Genomic DNA, 23,874 nt, shown 5'->3' with positions numbered 1-23,874 from the left:
GCGAGATTGTGGTGAGCGGAAGACAGAAAACCCTAAGAGCCAAAGGTGGAGGGGGAAGCCAGGCAGTCCACAGCAACACGGTTGGGGGGAGAAGAGAGTCGGATGGAGTACTGTGGACTGGAAGAGAACGAGTGGGAAGAGGAGGCAGGAGGGCTGGAAGCAGCAGGATCGGGAGACAAGAAGGCTACTGCCTCACCATGCTCTCTGGAGGGTGACCCAGGGGCAGGCAGCAGGAGGAGAGGTGGGGGGAGGGCAGTGAGAGTCAGGCGACGCAGAGAGAGGCTGTGGCCGGCAGTGAGTTTTCACCACTGAACAAGTATTCCCGAGAGCCCAGGAGAAGGGGAGAGTGGTAACAGTGTGTGATTGGCAGGGCAGTGACGGTAGAGCTTTGCTGGCTGTGAAGAGGGCACCAGAGACAGGAAGGCTGCGGCTCAGGGCAGTGCCAGGGCGGGGGTAGCTGTGGCCAGAAAGAGGGAGACAGTGAAGGTGAGTGTTGGATTTGTGGTGGCAAGCGGGGGGTTGGGAAGGGTGGCAACAGGAGAAGGTAGAGCTGGCGGGAGCAGGGGAGCGGGAGGACAGGAGGGTTGCGGAGATGGTGACAGTGTGAGAATGAGATGGGAAGGAGGCAGGGAAAGTGAAGGAGAAGTGGGAGCATGCAGAGGATTTCAGCGGACAGGGCAAGGGGAGCTATGGGAGAGCACGGCTAGTGGGGAAAGTCAGCAAACTCCTGGGAGCTAAGGCCAGGCTGGCCAAGGTTCCTGACACAAACCAGGGGAGGCAGAATGCAGTGAGGTCAGGGTCTCTCAGTGCTGGTGGTCTGTCTCCACGGCCGGCACTCTGGCTCAGGGCAGGGGCCAGGAGGGAATGTGCAGACCCCCCCAGAAAGCCAGCTGCAGGTACGTGAGCTCTGCTGTAGCACCCACGCTGCAGAAGGTGGTCCAGCATGGACACTGCAGGCAGGGAGCTGAGCAAGCAGGCTGTGCCAGGGGCACGTGCCTCCATTCTGCTGCCGAGGGGGTGGAAAGATGCCTGTACCTCTCCGAACTGCCCTTCTCCCAGCTTCTCCTTGAGTCGCAGCTGCTGCCGGGGGAACTCGCCCACGGAGATGTCCTTCTTGGTGAGCGAATCGACCGTGAGGGCGGGCACGGCGTACATGTTATTGCCCGTCACGCCCTGCAGGCTGACAATGTCGGTCTCCGCGTAATGAGGCACGTTGTTCTGGAAACCCTGGTGGGGGGTGGACTTGGTGAGGTCGGGCTCAGCGTAGTCACCACTGCACGCTGAGGGAAAACCAAAGACATGGTTAGTCAAGCACACCTGCCTTCTCCAAATCACGGTGGCCGGGTTGCTGCCAGGCCTGATCCTGCATAGGAACCGTGGGCGGCTCATCTCAGCCCCAGTGCTGCTGCTTGGGCCTGCATGGAGATTTTGCTCCTGTTGTAACTAGGATCCACCCCTGGTAAGCCGCAAACATCTGTCTCCCTGAACAACTGTTTGTGGAGTGTCCTGATTGTGTTAAATGGCTATCGACCCACTCATGCCACAACCAGAGACCATACTCTCACCTAGACAGCCCCGTATGTGATAAAGGGCATCTGAATGTTGCTAGGTAATGACTTTTGGGAAGGCGGTACTGGGGAAGCAGCTTGGAGCTCCTCCACCTTTCCCCATCTCAAGGTCAGATCACTGCGATGCATACCACAGGGGGTTGCACGTCAGCTCAGAACAGGAACTTGCTCTGGTGCAGAATGCCTAGTAAATGGTGTTTCTCAGGAAGAGCACAAGTCCCCAGCAGGAGCTCCATGGTCTGCACTGGCTTCCTATTGGCTTCTGGATTGAATTTAAGCCACGGCTTTTGATCTACAAATCCCCTACTTGAGGAACCACCTCCCCTCGTGCCAGCCTGTCACAGCTGCGATCCATGGGGGCACTCGAGCTGCTCCCCCTCCATTTAAAAGAGATGGGGGCTGGCGGCACAGCATCCTCAGCGAGGGGCTCTCAGCTCTGGAAAAGGCTTCCCCCTAGACTGAAATAGCCCAGGTCTATTGACCTTGTGGGCACGCTGTGGGACATGGCTGTTTACGTGGGCTGTTGCAGAGGGGTATCTCTGAGAGAAATCAGCTGGGTGTTCTGTGGGCAATCTCATTTGGGTCAGTAATTTATGGCAGGGGTCATAGAGCCTGCATAGGTCCCTTTTCTAATTATTTCTAATTTTCTGCTTCTACTATGACGTTTCATACAAACCCAGCTGTGTGAAAAGAATGCTGCTCAGGTTGCAAAGTCAAACACTTAGTCATTAAGTGGTCAGCCAGGGAAACCTTTGCCTCTTCTCTGAGCTCCAGCACATGATTGAGAACATCCCCACATGAACGTCAGGGAACATCACTGTGGAGAAGCTGCCGATGCCAAATGCTCATTTCTTCACATCAAACAGTCCATTGGGCTCACCTTTAATAACATTCACAAGTTTCACAGCCTCATCACAAGCCTGTCAGTTCCCCTGGCATCCTCTTTGCTGCTTCTCAGCGAACGGAACACATCCAACTGGCTTGGGGTGACCAGGCTGGGTTCTAGGCACAAGGCTACTGTGGCTTCCTGGCAACCTCATTGCTAATAGGAACCCAGCAATGTCAATCCAGCTGCACTGCCAGAACTGTCTGCTGGAAAGAGTCAAAGATTCTCCCTCCCGCTCCCTTCCTATGCACCATAAAGGTGATGTGGCTCCAGCCCTCTGCTCTCTCACTACCTGCTCCCCTCCTCTTCCAGGAATGGGGGCTGCTTTGCTCTCCCCCCCCCGCCCCCGAGCAACATGTAATCAAATACAAATACAAACCTTCATCTTAACGCAGTTACCCTCGAGGCCACAGCCAAGAGCCCTGAGGGCCACAAGATCCCCTGGGCTGCAGGTTGGACACCTTTGCCATACAGCCTTAAGTTACAGTAACACATACTGTTCTTACCATGTGGCTTCTGCCTCATTAAGTGCACTGGACGGATGGTGTTCAGGGGATGAGGTAGCCTCCTTTTCCCCTGAATATTCAATCCACTGCCTCTTGCCTTATTTACTGCTCACCCTACACTGAATAGGGAAGAATTCATGTCCTCCTGGGAGTTGCCGTGATGCTCATCACTGTAGCATATGAACCTCACAGACATTAATGACTTGATCTTCGCAACTCACCTGAGAGACAGGAAAGGGATTGTAACCCCACTTTACAGATGGGGACTGAGGCCCAGAGAGATTTAGGCCAAATTTTACAAAGATGTCCAGGCCTTTTGGGTGCTTCAATGACTGGAGGCCCAACTTGAGACACCTATAGCTTGAAGCCCCTGACTTTCTTCACGACATTCCTTCCAGCTTCTGCTGTGAATGAGGCAGGAATAATATGGACAACAGCCTCCTATGCTATACAGCCCCTTCTCATTCATCATCCTTCCAGTGCACTGACTGAGGCAGGGGTCCTCTGGAAAAGGTAATATGTGAACACGTAAGAACATAAGAACGGCCATACAGTGTCATACCAAGGGTCCAGCTAGCCCAGTAACCTGTCTTCTGACAGTGGCCAATGCCAGGTGCCCCAGAGGAAATGAACAGAACAGAGCAATTTTCAAGTGGCCCATCCCCTGCCACCCAATCCCCCAGCATCTGGCAGTCAGAGGCTTAGGGTCACCCAGGGCATGGGGCTGTGTCCCTGATCATCTTGGCTAAAAGTCATTGATGGACCTATTGTCCATGAACTTATCTAACTCTTTTTTGAACCCAGTTATAGTTTTGACCATCACAACATCCTCTGGCAATGAGTTCCACAGGGTGATGGTGCATTGGGTGAAGAAATACTTCCTTTTGTTTATTATTAAACCTGCTGCCTATTAATTTCATTGGGCGACCCCTCGTACTTGTGTTAATGTGAAGGGGTAAATAAAACATCCTTATTCATCTTCTCCACACCAGTCATGATTGTATAGACCTCTATCATATCCCCCCTTCGTCGTCTCTTTTCCAAGCAGAAAAGTCCCAGTCTTTTTAATCTCTCCTCATCTGGAATCTGTTCCGTACCCCTAATCATGTTTGGTTGTCCTTCTCTGTACCTTTTCCAATTCTAATATATCTTTTTTGAGATGGGTCAACCAGAATTGCACACAGTATTCAAGGTGTGGGTTTATATAACTGCATTATGATTTTTTCTGTCTTATTATCTATCTCTTTCCTAATAGTTCCTAACATTTTGTTAACCTTTTTGACTGCCACTGTATATTTACCAGATGTTTTCAGAAAACTATCCACAATTACTTCAATATCTCTTTCTTGAGTGGTGACAGCTAAGTTGGACCCCATCATTTTGTATGTATAGCTGGGATGATGTTTTCCAGTGTGCATTACTTTGCATTTATCAACATTAAATTTCATCTGCTATTTGTTGCCCAGTTACCCAGTTTTGTGAGATCCCTTTGTAACTCTTCACAGTCTGCTTTGGACTTAACTATTTGAGTCATTTTGTATCATCTGCAAACTTTGCCACCTCACCGTTCACCGCATTTTCCAGATCATTTATGAATATGTTGAATAGCGCTGGTCCCGGTACAGACCCCTGGGGGACACCGCCATTTACCTCTCTCCATTCTGAAAACTGACCATTTATTCCTACCTTTTGCTTCCTGTCTTTTAACCAGTTACTGATCCATGAGAGGACCTTCCCTCTTACCCCAGGACCGCTTCCTTTGCTTAAGAGCCTTTGGTGAGGGACCCTATCAAAGGCTTTCTGAAAGTCTAAATACACTATATCTAGTGGATCACCCTTGTCCACATATTTATTGACCCCTCAAAGAATTCTAATAGATTGGTGAGGCATGATTTCCCCATACAAAAGCCATGTTAACTCTTCGCCAACAAATCATGTTCATCTATGTGTCTGATAATTACATTTCTTTACTATCGTTTCAACTAATTTGCCTGGTACTGATGTTAGGCTTACCGGTCTGTAATTGCCAAGAACCCCTCTGGAGCCTTTAAAAAAAACTGGCATCACATTAGCTATCCTCCAGTCATCTGTAATTAAAGACTATCATAATGCATGTGCAGGAGGGAATCAAATTAAGTTTGCACGGGCAACCATAATTTTGGCATTTCCTAACTTTTGAGTGCTTCACTTTGCAATCTTAACATTCTTTTAACGCATTTTTAATATTAAGTAATTTCTTACAAAAAAACCCTGGAAAAACAGAAATTCTTTCACGTGGAGCTGTACTGACCTCTCAGATGAGTACACTAGATCCACAGCACAGACCTCTGTCTAAGGTGTGAGCTAAAGCTAGCAGCCTTTCACCTTCCTTGCAGCAGGGGGCATGGGTTATCTGCAGGGATCATTTGGATTTGCCCAATCTATTCAATCCCCTGCCATTGCCGGGGCCTCAGGCACTGGTGGCTCCTCATTCTGTCTTGTTCTCTGCCAGTGACACACAACAGTGCAGCCTCCTGAGGACTGAAATGCTTTAATTTAACTGAAATCACTGGGGTATTGTGTGAAATGTAATGGCCTGCGATATACAGGAGGCCAGACTAGATGATCCCTTTCGGCTTTAAATGCTATGAAATATTAAGTAATGGGAAATTCCCCTCTAGTGGAGAACAGCCACCAGAGGGGGATATAACATACACGTTGCCAGTGACTTGCGAGCTAATTGCTACGGAGCAGTGCACTGCTGAATATCAAGACTCCTGGGTCCTGTCCCTGGCTCTGGCAGGCGACTGTAGTGCAGTGCTCCGAACAGACTGCCAGGGCACTGCATGAAATCAAGGCACATTTTTAAAAGTTGAAGGAAATCAAACAAATGAATAATCCCTCCAGACACGGCTGACTCCCATACACTGGACACTTTTACCTGAATCCTCAGCACTTTGGGAGAGTTCTGGTAGCTTCTGGAGCAGTGTGGCAGGCTGATGATATTCCAGGTCCAGTGGGAAGACCCGTTCGTAGGTGGGATTAGACTGGTGGATCTGGTTCTGGTTGCTGACGATGGTGTAGCTGTAGAAGGAGAGACGAACCATGGCGTCCTCCTCCAGGATTCGCCGTGGGGCCTTCGGAAGAGAGAACACGCTGCTGAGCTATCGGGAGCAGTCAGGCAGTGAGCTGGCTGCAAGGACGGCAGTCACTCCATACCACAGCAGCATCCTGATTGGGGCCTGCTCCATGCTGAGGAGCCTAGGATGTGATGGTGGGGAGCAGGGAGTGGGAGCTCCATGACACCATGGCATCCTGTCCACTGGGGACATCACAGGGACTCCCCAACACTTCCTAATATATCCTAGAGCTCGGCAGGGCCAGCACAGCTCCAGACTCCCATGTACAGCAGCACCGTCACGTTACCTTCTCCAGTCTCTTCTGGACATACTGCTTCCACAGAATGATGATTATAATGATCAGGAGCAGAAGGATAATAGCCACAAGGCAGCCAACCAGGATGGAGGTACTGGAGTCATCTGCTTTCTCCCCTATCCAGGTGCTGGTTATAAAAGAAGTGGTTTCTGTACAGAGGAAGAAAATGAAAAGAAACTGGAGTCATAAGATGTAGGGGTTGCACTCACAGGCTAACAGTCTGGTGCAGAGGAGAACTGGGGCAACTTTCTGGACAAAGCGAATCTGTTTTCTTACTGGTTTAATCAGAAATTCTCTTTTCCTGGAACTTCACAAATAACTTGGTGCTAGTGGCTTCGGGAGACACACACTGTTCTTGCCTTTGGAAATGGTGGCTCTGGGCTACTGTAACTCATACTAGGGTGAAAAATGAACCTGGACTCAATTTCAGGGGGAAGGTTTTGAGATTTCATTGGCTGCACCTGTGCGCTTGGGTCTCCTGCCCCCGGTGGCCTGCCCTATCCTAGGCCTGGCACTGTGGCGGGGCAGAGACATCCCTGGATTAGTGAGCGTAGCATAAAGCACTTAGTGCTAGATGTGGAGGGGTGGTGCCGGGGCATATACAGTGCTACAGGAAGCTCTTTGCGGGGAGGGAAGGGCCCCTCTTGTGACAGAGAGGTGCCTTCCATCCGTCAGTACAGTCTGGCATCTGTGCAGTAGAGGAGGGACTGTGGTCAAGTCCTTACCCCATGACGCCTCAGTAGCATTGTACTGTGCATCCAGCAGCTCTGCTGTGCTTGTGGCTAGAGTAACCAGAATAGGATTTACATTCTCCATGTCTGCGGAAGGTAAGAGCAGGTGTCAGTCCGCTGCATACTCCCTGCTGCTGCCAGCAGTCTCTGTGATCCCCAAGCAAGGCCCCTGCATTCACGCCCAGGTCACTCTGCTCCCTGACTGCTCCACACTTGCTCCCCAACTGCCCCCGCTCCTCTCCCTCACTGCCCCCTTCCTCCCACTGATGGTCCTGCTCCCCAGCTCTTGATCCCTGTGTATCTGCCATCAACCCTGCCTCTGCCAGCCTCAATCCCTGTTCAGGCTCCCCATGTCTGCCTCCTGCTCCGCACAATCCCCTACAGCCCCTGGAAGGAGACTTACCAGACTGGAAGGAAATCTCACTGATCATCATCCAGGTGTCAGCAAAGTAGAAATGGCAAAGGATGGCTTTGCCCACCCGCTGATTCAGGGGGATGGTCACAAACCTCGCACTGGGGTTTTTGTCATCCAAGATGGTGGAAACGCCAACAGGTTCAGACTCCCACTCTGCAATCAGCCGTGGTTTGAAGAGGCATTCCACCTTCTGGAAGATCTTCACCCCCTTAGAAAACATGTTGTTGCAATGCACCTGGCAAGAGGAAAAAGGACCAAGCAGACTGAGTTCTCTCCTCTGACTCCCCATGTTAACACAAGGACCAGCCATGCAACCAATGCTCTGTATAACCCTAAAATCCTTGCAAGAAAAACGTGTCTAAATAATGCATATAATCACAGTAGAGAGGAAAGGCACCACGCACTCTGCAGCATCTAGGACCAAGAACCAGAGGACAAGACCTCTGGCTTCTGCATCCTGAATTCTGCAGAAAATTGGAAATTCGGTTGTACCCCAGTCACAGTCCCAAATGGAGATGAAGGTGATGGTTTGTATCACAGCAGCATCTATGCTCCCCAAGTGGGGCCTCAGCATGCTGGTGCTGAGCTGTTTCTTTGGAAGCAGTGAATCTGTGAATACTGCAAGTGTCCCCTGGATGAGGGGCTGGATGCTCCACAGAGACGTTTGGAGGACTCGAGGGTTTGGGTGTGCCAATTGCTAACCTGCGGAGTAACAGCAGGGCCTGCGAGGGGAGTGCATGTGTTGGCCATGGCCAGTGGAGTTGGGGAGCTGACCCCAGCAGGCATAGATAAAGCTTCCTCATACAAAGGGCAGGTGGTAGCAAGGTGCTTCACAATGCTGGCTACCTCCGTGAAGCATCACACCAACACCCTGGAGGGAAGCAGGGAAGAGGCTGACAGAAGCAGCAGCCATGTTTCATCCAGCCTGAATGCAACTGGTCCACAGGTGGACCAATCAAGGATACAGCTGGACAGGGACCGGCTACATCTAGAAGTACAGCAGCAAGCAGACCCAGAGCAAGAATGAGCAAACTGGGAGCAAGAGCAAACAAACCGGGGAAAACAGCATCAGCATGAGGAGAAAGAGAAGGAGGATCAAGGCCAGCACGAGGAGAAGCAGTGCCAGCACAAGGAGAGGGAGAAGGATAAGGAGTGGCATTATCAGCTCGAGATGGAGATGGCACCAGCAGAACCCTAGTCCAGCCGGTGGAGCCAGACCCCATGTACCTGTCCTGGTGGGTGGCATAGATTCCAATTTACTTTCTCGCTTTAGGGAAGGTGGTGACATGGGTGTGTTTCTCAATACTTTTGAAATGGGGTGTGAATTGCAGAAGGTGGGGCAGGAGGACCTGGTATGGTATCTGGCTCCACGACAGACAGTCAGGGACAAAGGCTTTGGACATTTTCTCTCTATGGACAGGGAGGACTATAAAGATTATAAGTGATGTAAACAAGCTTTGTTGCAAAACTTTAAACTGACCCGTGAAGTGTACAGGAGAAGGTTTAGAGAGTTCAGAAAAACAGGGGACACAACCTACGTTGAGGTTTCAATCCAAATTAGGGATTATGTAAGAAAATGGGGAATTGGTTGGGAGGGGGTTACCACGGTTGATGAGCCCTGTGAATTAGTGGGTTTAGAACAATTCTATAACTCTGCTACCCTGACCTAAAAACCTGGCTGAGAGACAGAAATCCCAGAGATGTAGCCACAGCTGGGAAATGGGCAGATCGGTATGCAGATAATCGACCTGGGCTTGACAGAAAACCTAACAGAGATGGAATGGGATCAGAGGGCAGGGATCAAGCCCAAGCCAAGACCCACAGTCAGGAGCAGGGAAACCACCTGAGAAGCCCTGGGACGGGTGGGGAAATGCAGTGCCCCATATGCGGCCAGTGGGGTCACTCTGCCCAGAATTGCCCAACCCACCCACTGAGGCCCAGTGCAGTGCTGGAAGGGGCAGCAGAGCCAGTCTCCAGGCAACCTAACGAGTGCAGCTGGCCTGTAGTAGGCTGCCTCATTGGCTACAGTCGCTGACTGGTGGGAAGAGTCAGCAGACCAGCTCTTAAGCCCAGCAGCCATGGCAGCGTGGTGACTGCTCAAAGCATTTGCCTATAGCTGCGTTGGTTCCTGCACCTGTTTGTTCCAGTCTTGTTCCAACCCCACGCCTGCCTCAGACCCAGCCTGCCTCCTGCCTTGGCCACAGCTTTGCCTCCCACCTTGCCTCACTCCAGATAACCTGGCTTTGACCCTTAGCTCCTATTCTGGACTTCTGGCTCCGGCTCTGACTCTGAGCTCTGGCACCTAACTCCAGCTCTCACCCTCAGCTCTGACTCCAGACTTCTGACTCCAGCTCTGACCTCGGGCTCCAATTCCTGGCTACTGACTCCTGCTCCCACCAGTAGGCAGGACTTCCCCTGTCCTGATCTCCGACAATTTGAGCAGCCATAAAAACACAAAAAATAAGGGAACTACAGCTGATACGGTGAGCATGGATCCAAGAAAGGCCAATATCTTTGTTGGAGATAGTGGGAGCCCTACAGACCTGCAAGCTCAAGCCGCGCTGCCTTCAGCTCTAGCCCCTGCTTCCCATGAGCCCAAGCTCCCCCGCCTGACAAGTTCAGTGGCAACTGTGACAAATTTTGTGGTTCCTAAATCAGTGTCGACTCCTATTTCAGCTATGCCTGCAGTCCCACCCTGCGTTACAGGTCCTGAGGAGAAGAGACCCATCAATAGTCTCAACCAGATCTGGATGGACCGAATGTGTATGGTGGGAACAGCATGGCTTAAGTCCATAAAGTTACCTGAGGCCCCATAGTCAACCAGGGCCTCTTGAGGGATCTTGGAGCTTACCAATAGTCAAATTAATAGAGGTATTCAGAGTTGTGTCGGAAATTGACTTGGGAATCTTACTGCATTGGCTGTGGCCCATGGATCCTGGGAACTGCTGGAGGGGAAAGACGACCAGGTTGGCTCAGACCCCCTCCTAAGGGCTGGGGACCTGGCATTTCCTAGCCCCAGCTCCACCCGAGACTTTGCTGGACACATCAAGGCAAGATGGTTGGGGTCCTCACAATATAAGCACAAGCCTAAAGCCTGATGTGGGTTCTTCCCCAAGTCGGAGAGGTGCGGGCGAACCTGGTGAGCTAGCATGAGCTCTGATGCCAGTCAAGACCTGCGTGTCTGGGATGTCAGGGGCACAGAGAATGGTGGCTTCTGGAAAAAAATTGATGTATGCTCACAACACCTCTCCATGAGGTGATCATCCGTTCCAATACACAATCCAATCAGATTGTCCAAACTGGATGGAGGTTCCACCCACGGAAGCTCATCCTTTATCTCCTCATTTAACCCCAAGAGAAAATGGCAGCACTGTGATGCCTCATTCCACCTGGTGTCAGAAGCCAAACAATGAAATTCAGCAGCGTACTTGGCTATCGGCTGGCCTCCCTGACGTAAGGCCTGAAGGGTTGCCTTGGGGGTCCGCATACAGTTGACATCACCGAAGATGATGGATGTAGCTTGAATGAATTCCTCTAATCATTGCAAGAGGGGGCTGGACTGTTCCAGGAGTGGAGAAGCCCAGGCTCAGGCCTCTCCAGTCAACAAACTTAAGATGAGCCCCACACAGGCCTGGACTATGGGGAATGATATGGGGTGTAGAAGGAACAGGAGCTCACATTGGTTCAGGAAACCCTTCCCCCACAAACTTGTCCTGATCTCCAACCAACTTGTTGGGCAGCAGACTCCTCGGCTCTGGGAGGGGCAGAGTAGGAGGAGCCAGCAGAGCAACCTGCACTTGCAGAGGCAAGTTCTATGGTTGCAGGGCAGTTATTTGCACCTCCAGGTTCTAGATGGAGTCCACCAGTTCCACTGGCATTTTAGTAGCATCCATGTTAGCACCAAGAGCCCCTGGCCCCAATATTAAGGGTTCGCAATCTGTCAGCTGACCGGGATGGGGCAGTTTAGCTTAGTGGTGGGAGCTGAGGAAACTAGCTTTTGAGGCCACCAAGAAATCCTCTATTTTGGGCCAGTTCATGCACTGCATTCATTAGCTGTCCTTGGCATCCCTGGCTCATCACCCATGATTCATGCATATGCTGATGGTCAGGCACAGTATGCTTTGACTCTCCGTTTTGCTGACAATCCTGTTTCCCTAGAGCCGAGCGGGGACCAGCAACCCTTCAAGGTTTACTCAGTTCTCCAAAGAACTCAGAGACACAAAGAAAGGGTTCAAAAGCAACCCTGGCAACTCACTGAACTCCTCCAACAGCTCCTGTTAAATACCAACACTATGCTGATGTGTTCAACAAAAAGAAAGCCAACACTCTACCGCCACATCACAGCTACAACTGCTCCATGAACCTCCAGCCAGGGGCAGAGGTCCCCTTCAGGCGCATTTACTGTCTCTGAACCCAGAGTTACCTTGAGGAAAACCTGCAGAAGGGGTTCATTTGCCATTTCTAACGGGAGCCTGGATCTTCTTTGTGACAGAGCTGGCTCCCTCTGGCCTTGTTTGGACTACCGAGCTCTGAACAAGATTACAATCCGATATTCATTCTCCTTATCACTTATTAATGAGCTGTTCGAAAGACTTTGCTCTGACAAAGTCTTCACAAAGTTGAACATTCGCAGAGCTTATAACCTGAGGCGGATCCAGGAAGGAGATGAACAGAAGACCAACTTCTGGACCAGGTACAGCCTCTTTGAACATTTGCTCATGCTGTTTGGGTTGTGCAATACCCCAGCAATTTCATAAATCCAGCATTTTATAAATGACATCCTTAGGGGCACGCTGGACCAATTTGTCATCATTTACCTCGACGACATCCTTATTTTCTCAGAAAGTCAGGCCCTCCACAATCACCATATGCACAGTCTTGGAGAGACTCTGCCAAAACCACCTCTATGCAAATCTTGAGAAATGCAAGTTTGGTAGGGACAGAGTGGAATTCTTGGGCTATATCATCTTGCCTGAAGCACTCACCATGGACCCATGTAAGGTAGAAGCAGTATCCGACTGGGCCATACCCAAGACATACATAGGGTGCAGCAATTCCTAGGGTTCAGCAGTTTCTACAGGTGTTTTATTAAAGGATTCTCTAGCCTGGCTGTACCCATAAAGCCACTCTTGAAAAAGGGGGCCACGTTTGTTTGGTCCATGCTCCTCACTCAGATTTTGATTGACTGAAGAGGCATTCACTTCAGCATCCATCCTGCTTCACCCACTAAACCATTTAAGATAGAAGCCAATGCCTTGAATTTTGCCATAGGCGCAGTATTGTCTCAATATGTGGGCTCCAACAACCAATTCCACTCTTTTATTCTTGGAAGCTAACCCCAGTGGAAAAAAATTACGTTATTTGTGACAAAGAACAGTTATCAAGCTGGCTTTCGAGAAGTAGCACCACCTCCTAGAAGGAGCCTGATTCCTGGTCCAAGTTCTGACGGATCACAAGAACCTGGAATACCTACAAACTGCTAGACACCTTAACCAATGCTAGATCTGCTGGTCCCTCTTCTGCACTAGTTTGGTAATTTATCACCTAGGGATGAGAAACAGGAAAGCGGATGCCCTATCCCACAAAAATGAATCTCTCAAATCTGGTGAAGAGAACTCTGCCACCGGGCTCAAGGTATGCAACTTTGTCAATGGGACAATCAACAACAGTCTGACATCCTCCAGCCACGCCCTGCTCCCCAGTGACCCTGACTTGCTCCCCAGTGACCCTGACATGACATGTGTTTATCCAACCTGACTCTTGATTTCAGATTAGAGAACAGCCTTCTCTATTGTACAGGTTGTATTTATGTTCTGGAGGAACAACCTAGCCTTCAGGTATTGAAACTATGGCACGATTCGCCTCTTGCAGGCTATTTTGTCCAATTCAAGACCCGGAATCTGGTCTCGAGGAGCTTCTGATGGCCAGGCCTACGAGCTTACATCAAAGATTATATAAGGTCCTGCAGCCTTTTCGTCTGTACCAAGAACCCATGATCAAAACCCCTAAGTCTCCTCCAGCCTCTGCCCACACTTCCACAGCCTTGGTCTTCTATGGACTTCATTGTAGAACAGCCATGCTCCCAGGGACAGCTGGTAATCCTGGTGGCCATCAACCTCTTAACAAAGAGGAGTACTTCATTCCATGCTGAACTGTTCCTACTGCATTCATTAGTTGTCCTTGGCATCCCTGGCTCATCACCCATGATTCATGCATCTGCTGGTGGTCAGGCACAGTATGCTTTGACTCTCTGTTTTGCCGACAATCCTGTTTCCCTAGAGCTGAGCGGGGACGAGGGAGACAGCTCAGCTCTGCATGGAAAATGTTTTCCACTACCCCGGATTATCGACAGGTATTTTGGATCAAGAACCCAATTCTGGTGGGAATTTCTCAGACTACTTGCCATCGAGTCCCTCGCCTCATCCACCTAATACCCACAGACTAACAGGCAAACAGAGAGGGTCAATCAAATCATGGAGCAGTATCTTTACTGCTTTCTGAGTTACCACCGGGATGACTGGCTCCCACTGCTGTGATCTGCTGAACTGGCATATAACAATGTAATCCACACCTTGACCCGTATCCCATTCTTTGCTAACTATGGCTTTCACCCCCATTTCAATCCAGACTTACCCATGAGTTCCCTAGTACCGGATGCTGCAGATTTAGCCTCCCACTTACACTGGGTGCATAAGAACTCAAGAAATACTTGCAGTCTGCCAAAGAATCCTATAAACACCTCACGGAAGAAGACCATCAGGCTGCCCCCAATCTGGCCATAGGGGACAAGGTGCAGATCTCTGCCCAGAACTTAAATCGAGCCACCCATCCACCAAACTAGACTACCAATATCTAGGCCTCTTCAAGTTTATAGATTGGGTAAACCTAGTGGCCTTCAGGTAACAGATTACAAGTCCTTGAAGATATACCCCTTCTTTCACATATCATTTTTAAAGCCTTACACTGAGAACCCATATCCAAACCACTCCAACCCGCCACTGCCACCCATAACAGTCTGCAGACAAGAGTATTGGTCCACTGAATCTTCAACTCTAGATGAGTTGAGGGAGGGCCCTAGTGCCTGGTGGACTAGGAAGGCTACAGTATGGACAGGCAATCTTGGGAATCAGTAGACAACATCCAACCTCAAAGCATTTACCCAGAGCTGTGTTGGTTCCTGCACCTGCTTGTTCCCAGCCCTGCTCCCGCCTTGGACTCAGCCTTGCCTCACTCCAAGTAACCCGGCTCTGACCCTCAGCTCCTATTCCTGGCTACTGACTCCTGTGCTAACCACTAGGAACGACCACCCATGTCCTGGTCTCTGACACAGCTCAAATACTTCCAACTCCAGGGAATGCCAAGGGTGTTAATTGGCTGTGAATTACAGCTACTTGGCCAATTAACACCCTCAGAGCCCCCTGGAGTCCTGTGTACACTGCCAGTGCAAAATGAGGTCATCCTATGTAGTCTAAAAAACAGGAGAACTTAGCACAACCTCAACTCGCGAAGGCAGCGTACACATGGTCAAATACTTCGGGCTCCAGGGAACTTGGGGGTGGGGGGGTGGAGAGGTGTGTGTGTGTTAATTGGGTGTGAACTACACCTAAGTGGCCAATTAACATCTCTTGCTTTCCCTGAAGTCCAAAGTACTTGATCATGTAGATTTGCCCTGACTGACTGAACCTCTGGAGGGAGATGGCATCTAATGTCCATGCTGAGCCATTCACATCCCATACCACTGTGCAGACGTCCTATGTTTAGTCTGCAGAAGAGAAGAATGAGGGGGGATTTGATAGCTGCTTTCAACTACCTGAAAGGGGATTCCAAAGAGGATGGATCTAGACTGTTCTCAGTGGTAGCAGATGACAGAACAAGGAGTAATGGTCTCAAGTTGCAGTGGGGGAGGTTTAGGTTGGATATTAGGAAAAACTTTTTCACTACCCATGGGGGGTGGTGAAACACTGGAATGGGTTACTTAGGGAGGTGGTGGAATCTCCTTCCTTAGAAGTTTTTAAGGTCAGGCTTGACAAAGCCCTGGCTGGGATGATTTAGTTGGGGATTGGTCCTGCTTTGAGCAGGGGGTTGGACTAGATGACCTCCTGAGGTCCCTTCCAACCCTGATATTCTATGATTCTATGATTCCATTGCACCCGGCTGGGGGCAGATCCAACAGATTGCCAGGGGGAGCAGAAGGTGGTAGTTATTGCGGGGACATTCTTTGGATGGAGAGATACTGGGCATAGATGCAGACATTGCAGTGAAAACACCTGCTTAGTGTGCAGTGACACTAGAGAGAAAACTGTGAGGATACCTAAAGAATGGGACAGGAAATAATAATATATAATTTATATAATGTCATTATGTAAAATGGTATGATGCCCTTCCCTGGAAAACTGTTCAGTACCAGTCACCCTGTCTTGGAAAGATACAGCAGAAAAGAAGGGTCCAGTGACAGGTGATGAGATCCCAACACAAATCATTCCTCCCCATGTGCATTACTTGGCATTTGTCAGCACTGACTGTCACCCCTCATTGTGATGCCCATTCACCGTCCTCTCAGGCTCCCCTAGTCTTGACTTACTTAAATTTTCCCATCTGACTGTTCACCCCTTTTCTACACAATTAATTAATATACTAAACAACACCGATGCTAGTACCAGATTCTGTTAATTGAGCTCATCTTTCTTAATCTTTCTTTCAAAGTAGCAGCCGTGTTAGTCTATTCGCAAAAAGAAAAGGAGTACTTGTGGCACCTTAGAGACTAACCAATTTATTTGAGCATAAGCTTTCGTGAGCTACAGCTCACTTCATCGATGCATTCAGTGGAAAATACAGTGGGGAGATTTATATACATAGAGAACATGAAACAATGGGTGTTACCATACACACTGTAACGAGAGTGATCACTTAAAGTGAGCTATTACCAGCAGGAGAGCAGCTGGGGGAAGGGGGGGAACGGGACCTTTTGTAGTGATAATCAAGGTGGGCCATTTCCAGCAGTTGACAAGAATGTATGAGGAACAGTGGGGGTGGGGGGGAATAAACATGGGGAAATAGTTTTACTTTGTGTAATGACACAGCCACTCCCAGTCGCTATTCAAGCCTAAGTTAATTGTATGCAGTTTGCAAATTAATTCCAATTCAGCAGGCTCTCCTTGGAGTCTGTTTTTGAAGTTTTTTGTTGAAGAATTGCAACTTTCATGTCTGTAATCGAGTGACCAAAGAGATTGAAGTGTTCTCCGACTGGTTTTTGAATGTTATCATTCTTGACATCTGATTTGTGTCCATTTATTCTTTTACGTAGAGACTGTCCAGTTTGGCCAGTGTACATGGCAGAGAGGCATTGCTGGCACATGATGGCATATATACATTGGCAGATGTGCAGGTTAACGAGCCTCTGATAGTGTGGATGATGTGATTAGGCCCTATGATGATGTCCCCTGAATAGATATGTGGACACAGTTGGCAACGGGCTTTGTTGCAAGGATAGGTTCCTGGGTTAGTGGTTCTGTTGTGTGGTGTGTGGTTGCTGGTGAGTATTTGCTTCTGGTTGGGGGGCTGTCTGTAAGCAAGGACTGGCCTGTCTCCCAAGATCTGTGAGAGCGATGGGTTGTCCTTCAGGATAGGTTGTAGATCCTTGATGATGCACTGGAGAGGTTTTAGTTGGGGGCTGAAGGTGACAGCTAGTGGCGTTCTGTTATTTTCTTTGTTGGGCCTGTCCTGTAGTAGGTGACTTCTGGGTACTCTTCTGGCTCTGTCAATCTGTTTCTTCACTTCAGCAGGTGGGTATTGTAGTTGTAAGAATGCTTGATAGAGATCTTGTAGGTGTTTGTCTCTGTCTGAGGGGTTGGAGCAAATGCTGTTGTATCGTAGAGCTTGGCTGTAGACAATGGATCGTGTGGTGTGGTCTGGGTGAAAGCTGGAGGCATGTAGGTAGGAATAGCGGTCAGTAGGTTTCCGGTATAGGGTGGTGTTTATGTGACCGTCGCTTATTAGCACCATAGTGTCCAGGAAGTGGATCTGTTGTGTGGACTGGTCCAGGCTGAGGTTGATGGTGGGATGGAAAGAGACTGGGAGTGGATGGTTCATTACACAAAGTAAAACTATTTCCCCATGGAGTACTAGTGGCACCTTAGAGACTAACCAATTTATTCGAGCATAAGCTTTCGTGAGCTACAGCTCACTTCATCCGATGCCTCCGATGAAGGGGGCTGTAGCTCACGAAAGCTTATGCTCAAATAAATTGGTTAGTCTCTAAGGTGCCACTAGTACTCCTTTTCTTTTTGCGAATACAGACTAACACGCCTGCTACTCTGAAACGTATTTCCCCATGTTTATTCCCCCCCCTCACTCCCCACTGTTCCTCAGACATTCTTGTCAACTACTGGAAATGGCCCACCTTGATTATCACTACAAAAGTACCCCCCTTCCCCCCCCCCCCCGCTGCTCTCCTGCTGGTAATAGCTCACCTTAAGTGATCACTCTCGTTACAGTGTGTATGGTAACACCCATTGTTTCATGTTCTGTGTGTATATAAATCTCCCCACTGTATTTTCCACTGAATGCATCCGATGAAGTGAGCTGTAGCTCACGAAAGCTTATGCTCAAATAAATTTGTTAGTCTCTAAGGTGCCACAAGTACTCCTTTTCGTTTTGCTTAATCTTTCTGTTTGTTTACTACCTCTTAGCCAGTTTTTAACTCATGACAGAACTTGACCTCTCACCTTTCACAAATGACAACTTGTACGAGACTTTCCCAACAGCTGTTTGAAAACACAAATAAACTGCTCCTTTTTTAGCAAGTATTTTACTGGCACTCTCAAAGTACCATAGGAGACAGGAGAGGCATGTCTCTTCTTAACAGGAGCTGTATTTCCTCTGTCATGTCATGGTAATCTAGGCACACTATATTTCTGTCTTTAATTATTGTTTCAACCAATTTTCCTGATACTGAAGTAAGGCTCATTGTTGTATAAATCCTGGCATGATCCCAGCACCTTTTCTAAATGTAGGTACATTTGCTATCTTACAATTCTGTGCTATAGTATCTTATTTTAATGAGCGATTGCATACATTTTTTAGCAGCTAGGCAGCTTTGTTCTTAAGTGCTAAGTTCTTTCAGAATTCCTGGCGGTACAACGTCTGTCCTGGGAACTTGTTTCTCTTTAATTTAACAGTTTGTTCTAGGGATTCCTTTTTCTCTTGTCTGTATCTGACGATGTCTGGTATATTACTTGGTATGTTTCTGTACCTTCACTGAGTGAAAGTGGCTTTTAGAATCACATTTCCAGTGAGAAAACTTGCATTTGCAAGTTCAAAATATTCTCTAAAATTCGCTTCAAATTAGTTGTTTCTACAAATATTTCTGCCCATAAAGTAATTCATTGCGATAGACTAAAGGCCACAAACAAACAGAGCCAGAGCCAATGCAACTGCTTATTGAAATAAACATTGAACAGAACACGCATGGCGGTATCAGTCCAGAACCAGAATGCCGAGGAGACTCTGGGACCCTGTGTCCCACACAGACAAAGCCAAGATCTGGGGAGAGGGGAAGACTGCAGTACCTTCATAGAGGTGAAGTTCCTCTGCCGGTCAAACTGAAACTCCATTTCGACAGAACCTGTGCTGAAGCTCTCATTCTTCCAGCCGACATAGTCATACCCTGGCCACACACGGTACTGGTGACTCTGTGTGAAATCGTCCAGTCCCAGTACACCATCTGTTAGCTGGCCCAGACCTCCATACAAATGCCTAGCAAGAAATGGCTCATGGTTAGACAGAGCACCAGAGAAGAGAGAGAACAGAATCATAGACTCTTCCGGGTTTGACCGGACCTCTACTCCTCTCTTGGTACTGAGAAAGGATTGATTTCATTATACCTACGACACCCTGGAGAGACGAGTACCTAGTTCCAGTCCCGACTATCTCCTGAATGTTCCCAGCCACTCCTTGACCCAAGGCAGCTTTTTCTGTTTTGAGGGACAATGAGAACCCTTTTCTCTAATCCTGAATGTGAAGATGTAGCCAAGCGGCCAGTGCAAAAGCAAAGATTGGAGAAGGTATTACTGGGCTCAGAGTCTTTCCGGAGTCTGTCAAGCCCCTTTGTGATCAGAACATAAGCAGCTCAGGAACAGAAATAGGCAGTTTTCTCTTGCTGAGTGGTTGAGGCAGGGCCAAGCCCAGCACTGGATAAGGCCAGCAGTTTGTGTGCTGACCTGAACCATTTGCCAATGAGAGCAAAACACAGCCATGGACAACTCTTGAGAAAGAAAACGGAGATTCTCAAAAGGGACATTTCAGTTCCACCAAATAGGTGGGGCTCAATCCTGGGATTTTTGCCACTGAGTCGTGGAGGGGGCCGTGTGGAGCTGCCTGCCCAGGGACAGTGCTGGGGGGGAAACTGTCACAGGAAGGCTGCTCCTCTCATTGGGCTGGCACAGACTGTTCTCTCTGGTGCACCGGCTCTTGTGGACCCTGCCTGCTCCCCTCCCCTGGGAGAGCAGGAGTAAACAGTCCCTGTGCGCCACCGGGCAGATTGGGCAAGGGCAGTTACCGTGGAGACCCTTGTGCAGACCTGTGAAAGGGGAGTCTTTTGCCTGCCCCTGTGCACCTGAGCAAGGAACCTCCAAATCCAGGCTGTAGACAGAACACACCCAAACTCTGACTCTCTTGAGAGACGGTGGCTTTGGATTTGGGCAGGACTTTCCAGGGCACCTGAGTTAACCTCTTAGACAGAAGAGCCCCAATGGAATGAGGATAACATACGTCAGACATTTCGCTCCTGCAGGCTATTCTAATGTTCTGGAAACCCTTAATAGAGTTTCAGTGTCAAACAGTATGGGCCTGATTGTGTCTCCTTGATCTGTGCATGGAACTCACCTGTTGTGGAAGGGGATCAGCAACCTCCATGGCAATTTTTCAGACTAATAGTTTATTTGCTGAAAAATGCACTTGCAGTCAACCCAAAACCATTTGTGACTTTGACATGAAGGAGGAGCTGATAGGGCACTTACTTGCGATGTGGGGACCCAGATCTGAATGATTGCTCTGGAGCAGGGATTTGAACCCCTATGTTCCCCCCTCCCATGTAAGTATCCTAACTGCTGGGCTATCCTGAGGTGGGGCTTTTTCACCTGTGGAAGCTGTTCCACTTTGTATAAATAATTAAACATTCATTTCAGAATGGTAGCCGTGTTAGTCTGTATCTGCAAAAACAACGAGGAGTCCTTGTGGCACTTTAGAGACTAACAGATTTATTTGGGCATAAGCTTTGATGCATGGAGTGGAACATACAGTAGAGAGGTATAAATACACAGCATAGGAAAAGATGCGCATTGCCTTATCAAGTGTGTGGGGGGAAGGGGGTGTCAGTGCTAACGAGCCAATTCAATTTAAGTTGGAAGTAGGCAATTCTCAACAGTTGACAAGAAGGAGTAGTCACTTTTGTGGTGTTAATGAGGCCAATGTAAACAAGGTGGCCCATTTCCTATTAATTGGCGCAGGGACTTGAACTTGTGTTACCCCTCCAGCCCCATGAGGAGTTCCCTAACCACCCGGCTATGGACAGATTCTTATCCTTTCTCTTTGGATAACTGAACTGTCAGACTTTAACATCTCTCTGTTCAGGACTTGCAAACTGAGATTTTTTTCAGAGCCTTTTATCTTATCCAAATTTCAGCAGGTTTTCACAGGGATGGTCAGAAAAAGGCATTTCGCTGGCAGGAGGGTGACCCAGCAGCAAAATCTCATGTCCCTGCTCTACAGCATGGAAGCTCTAGAACCTCTCAATGAAATGGCTGTAAGACGTTTTTAACATGTGCAAAACAACGTATTTTTCCTTAATTTCATTCTTGGAAGCAGCTGAACTGTTTTTGCTGAAACTTTAAAAAAAAAAAAAAAAAAAAATCAGCCTGAAACAGACACCCTGCATAGAAAATTTCAGCCAGAACTGTTCAAGTTTGGCAAAGTTAGAACAAACTGAAAACAGGGTCTTATAACAGGAAGATTCTCTATATCCTAGTAAGGAGGGAAGGACGGAAGTTGATAAAGCACAGGTAGGAAGTGAAGAGAAGTCAAATGAAAAAGAGTCCCGTTCAGTTTCATCACATAATGGCAGACAGATGACAAATTTCATAAGATACAAATGCTAGAAGTCTAAATACTAAGATGGGTGAACTTGAGTGCCTGGTATTAAATGAGCGGAACAATGATAATCAATGGGACACAGTAATACCAGGGTACAAAATACATAGGAATGACAGAGTAGGTCATAGTGGTGGGGGCGTGACACTATATGTGAAAGAAAGCATACAGTCAAAGAGAGTAAAAATCTTAAATGAATCAAATTGTTCTATAGAATCTCTAGAGATAGAAATTCCATGCTTGAATAATAAGCATATATCAGTGGAGATATACTAGCAATCGCTTGACCTGGATGGTGATGCTAATTGTGAAATGCTCCAAGAGATTAGACATGCTATACAAAATAGAAAACTCAATAATAATGGAGGATTTCAACTATCCCCATATTGACTGGCTACGTATCGTCCCAGGATGGGATGCAGAGATAAAATTTATTGACACCATCAATGACTGTTTCTTGGAGCAGCTAGTCCTGGAACCCACAGGAGGAGAGGCAATTCTTGATTTAGCCCTAAGTGGAACACAGGATCTGATCTAAGAGGTCAAGATAGCTGAACCGCTTGGTAATAGTGACCATAATAATTAAATGTAACATCCTTGTTGAGGGAAACACCAAAGAATCCCATCACAGTAGCATTTAACTTCAGAAAGAAGAACTACACAAAAATGAGGAAGCTAGTTAAACAGAAATTAAACAGAAATTAAAAGGTACAGTCCCTACAAGGTGCATGGAAACTTTTAAAAAACGTAATAGATACTCAAATTAAATGTATACCCCAAATTTAAAAAGAACATCGTAAGAGGACCAAAAAAGTGCCACCATAGCTAAACAATAAAATAAAAGAAACGGTTAGAGGCAAAAAGGCATCCTTTAAAAATTGGAAGTTAAATCCTACTGAGGAAAATAGAAAGGAGCAAGTCAAGTGTAAAAGTATAATTAGGAAGGGCAAAAAAGAATTTGAAGAGCAACTAGCCAAAGACTCAAAAACGAACAGCAAAAAAAAGTTTAAGTACCTCAGAAGCAGGGAGCCTGTGACAATCGAGGTTAGAAAAGAGCACTCAAGGAAAATAAGGCCATTGCGGAGAAGCTAAATTAATTCTTTTCATGAGTCTTCACTGCAGAGGTTGTGAGGGAGATTCCCACACTTGAGCCATTATTTTTAGGTGACTAATCTGAGGAACTGTCCCAGTTTGAGGTGTCAATAGAGGAGGTTTTGGAACAAATAGATAAATTAAACAGTAATAAGTCACCAGATCCAGATGGGATTCACCCAACAGTTCTGAAGGAACTTAAATATGAAATTGCAGAACTACTAACTGTGGCATGTAACCTATCATTTAAATCAGCTTCCGCACCAGATGACTGGAGGACAGCTAATGTGATGCCAGTTTTTAAAAAAGGCTCCAGAGGCAATTCTGGCAATTACAGGCCAATAAGCCTAACTTCAGTACCAGGCAAATTTGTTGAAACTACAATAAAGAACAGAATTATCAGACACATAGATTAACTTGATTTGTGGGGAAGAGTCAACATGGCTTTTGTGAAGGGCAATCATGCCTCACCAATCTATCAGAATTCTTTGAGGGGGTCAACGAACAGGTGGACAAAGGTGATCCAGTGGATATAGTGTACCTGAACTTTCAGAAAGCCATTGACAAGGGCCCTCACCAAAGGCTCTTAAGCAAAGGAAGCAGACATGGGATAAGAGGGGAGGTCCTCTCATGGATCAGTAACTGGTTAAAAAACAGAAAACAAAGGATAGGTATAAATGGTCAGTTTTCAGAATGGAGAGATGTAAATAGTGGTGTCCTCCAGGGGTCTGTACTAGAACCAGTGCTGTTCACCATATTCATGAATGATCTGGAAAAAGGGGTGAACAGTGAGGTTGCAAAATTTCAGACAATGCGAAATTACTCAAGATACTTAAGTTCAAAGCAGACTGTGAAGAGTTACAAAGGGATCTCACTAAACTGAATGACTGGGCAACAAAATGGCAGATGAAATTCAATGTTGATAAATGCAAAGTAATGCACATTTGAAAACATAATCCCAATTACACATACAAAATGATGTCTAACTTTGCTGTTACCAATCAAGAAAGAGATCTTGGAGACATTGTGGACAGTTCTCTGAAAACATCTGCCCAATGTGCAGCAGCAGTCTAAAAAGCTAACAGAGTGTTAGGAACCATTAGGAAAGGGATAGATA

General features: G+C 47.7%; 1 protein-coding gene across 3 annotated transcripts in view; it reads right to left on the bottom strand.

The window, feature by feature from the left end:
* The window catches only part of LOC102943007 (discoidin domain-containing receptor 2), a 151,230-nt gene that overhangs the window by 31,841 nt on the left and 95,515 nt on the right, over positions 1-23,874 (bottom strand). For all 3 annotated transcript variants that reach the window (XM_027832615.3, XM_043530733.1, XM_037879875.2), the window contains exons 7-12: positions 19,088-19,274; positions 7,509-7,755; positions 7,100-7,192; positions 6,366-6,523; positions 5,881-6,076; positions 1,036-1,280 (exon numbers count right to left, since the gene is read on the bottom strand). In XM_027832615.3, coding sequence (XP_027688416.2) covers positions 1,036-1,280; positions 5,881-6,076; positions 6,366-6,523; positions 7,100-7,192; positions 7,509-7,755; positions 19,088-19,274 — 1,126 coding nt within the window. The remainder of the gene's footprint in view (positions 1-1,035; positions 1,281-5,880; positions 6,077-6,365; positions 6,524-7,099; positions 7,193-7,508; positions 7,756-19,087; positions 19,275-23,874) is intronic.

This window comes from Chelonia mydas, chromosome 16 (assembly GCF_015237465.2).
Source record: "Chelonia mydas isolate rCheMyd1 chromosome 16, rCheMyd1.pri.v2, whole genome shotgun sequence".
NCBI classification, from domain to species: Eukaryota; Metazoa; Chordata; order Testudines; family Cheloniidae; genus Chelonia; species Chelonia mydas.
Note: the sequence above shows the minus strand (reverse complement) of the source record. Positions and strands in the feature narration are given on the sequence as shown.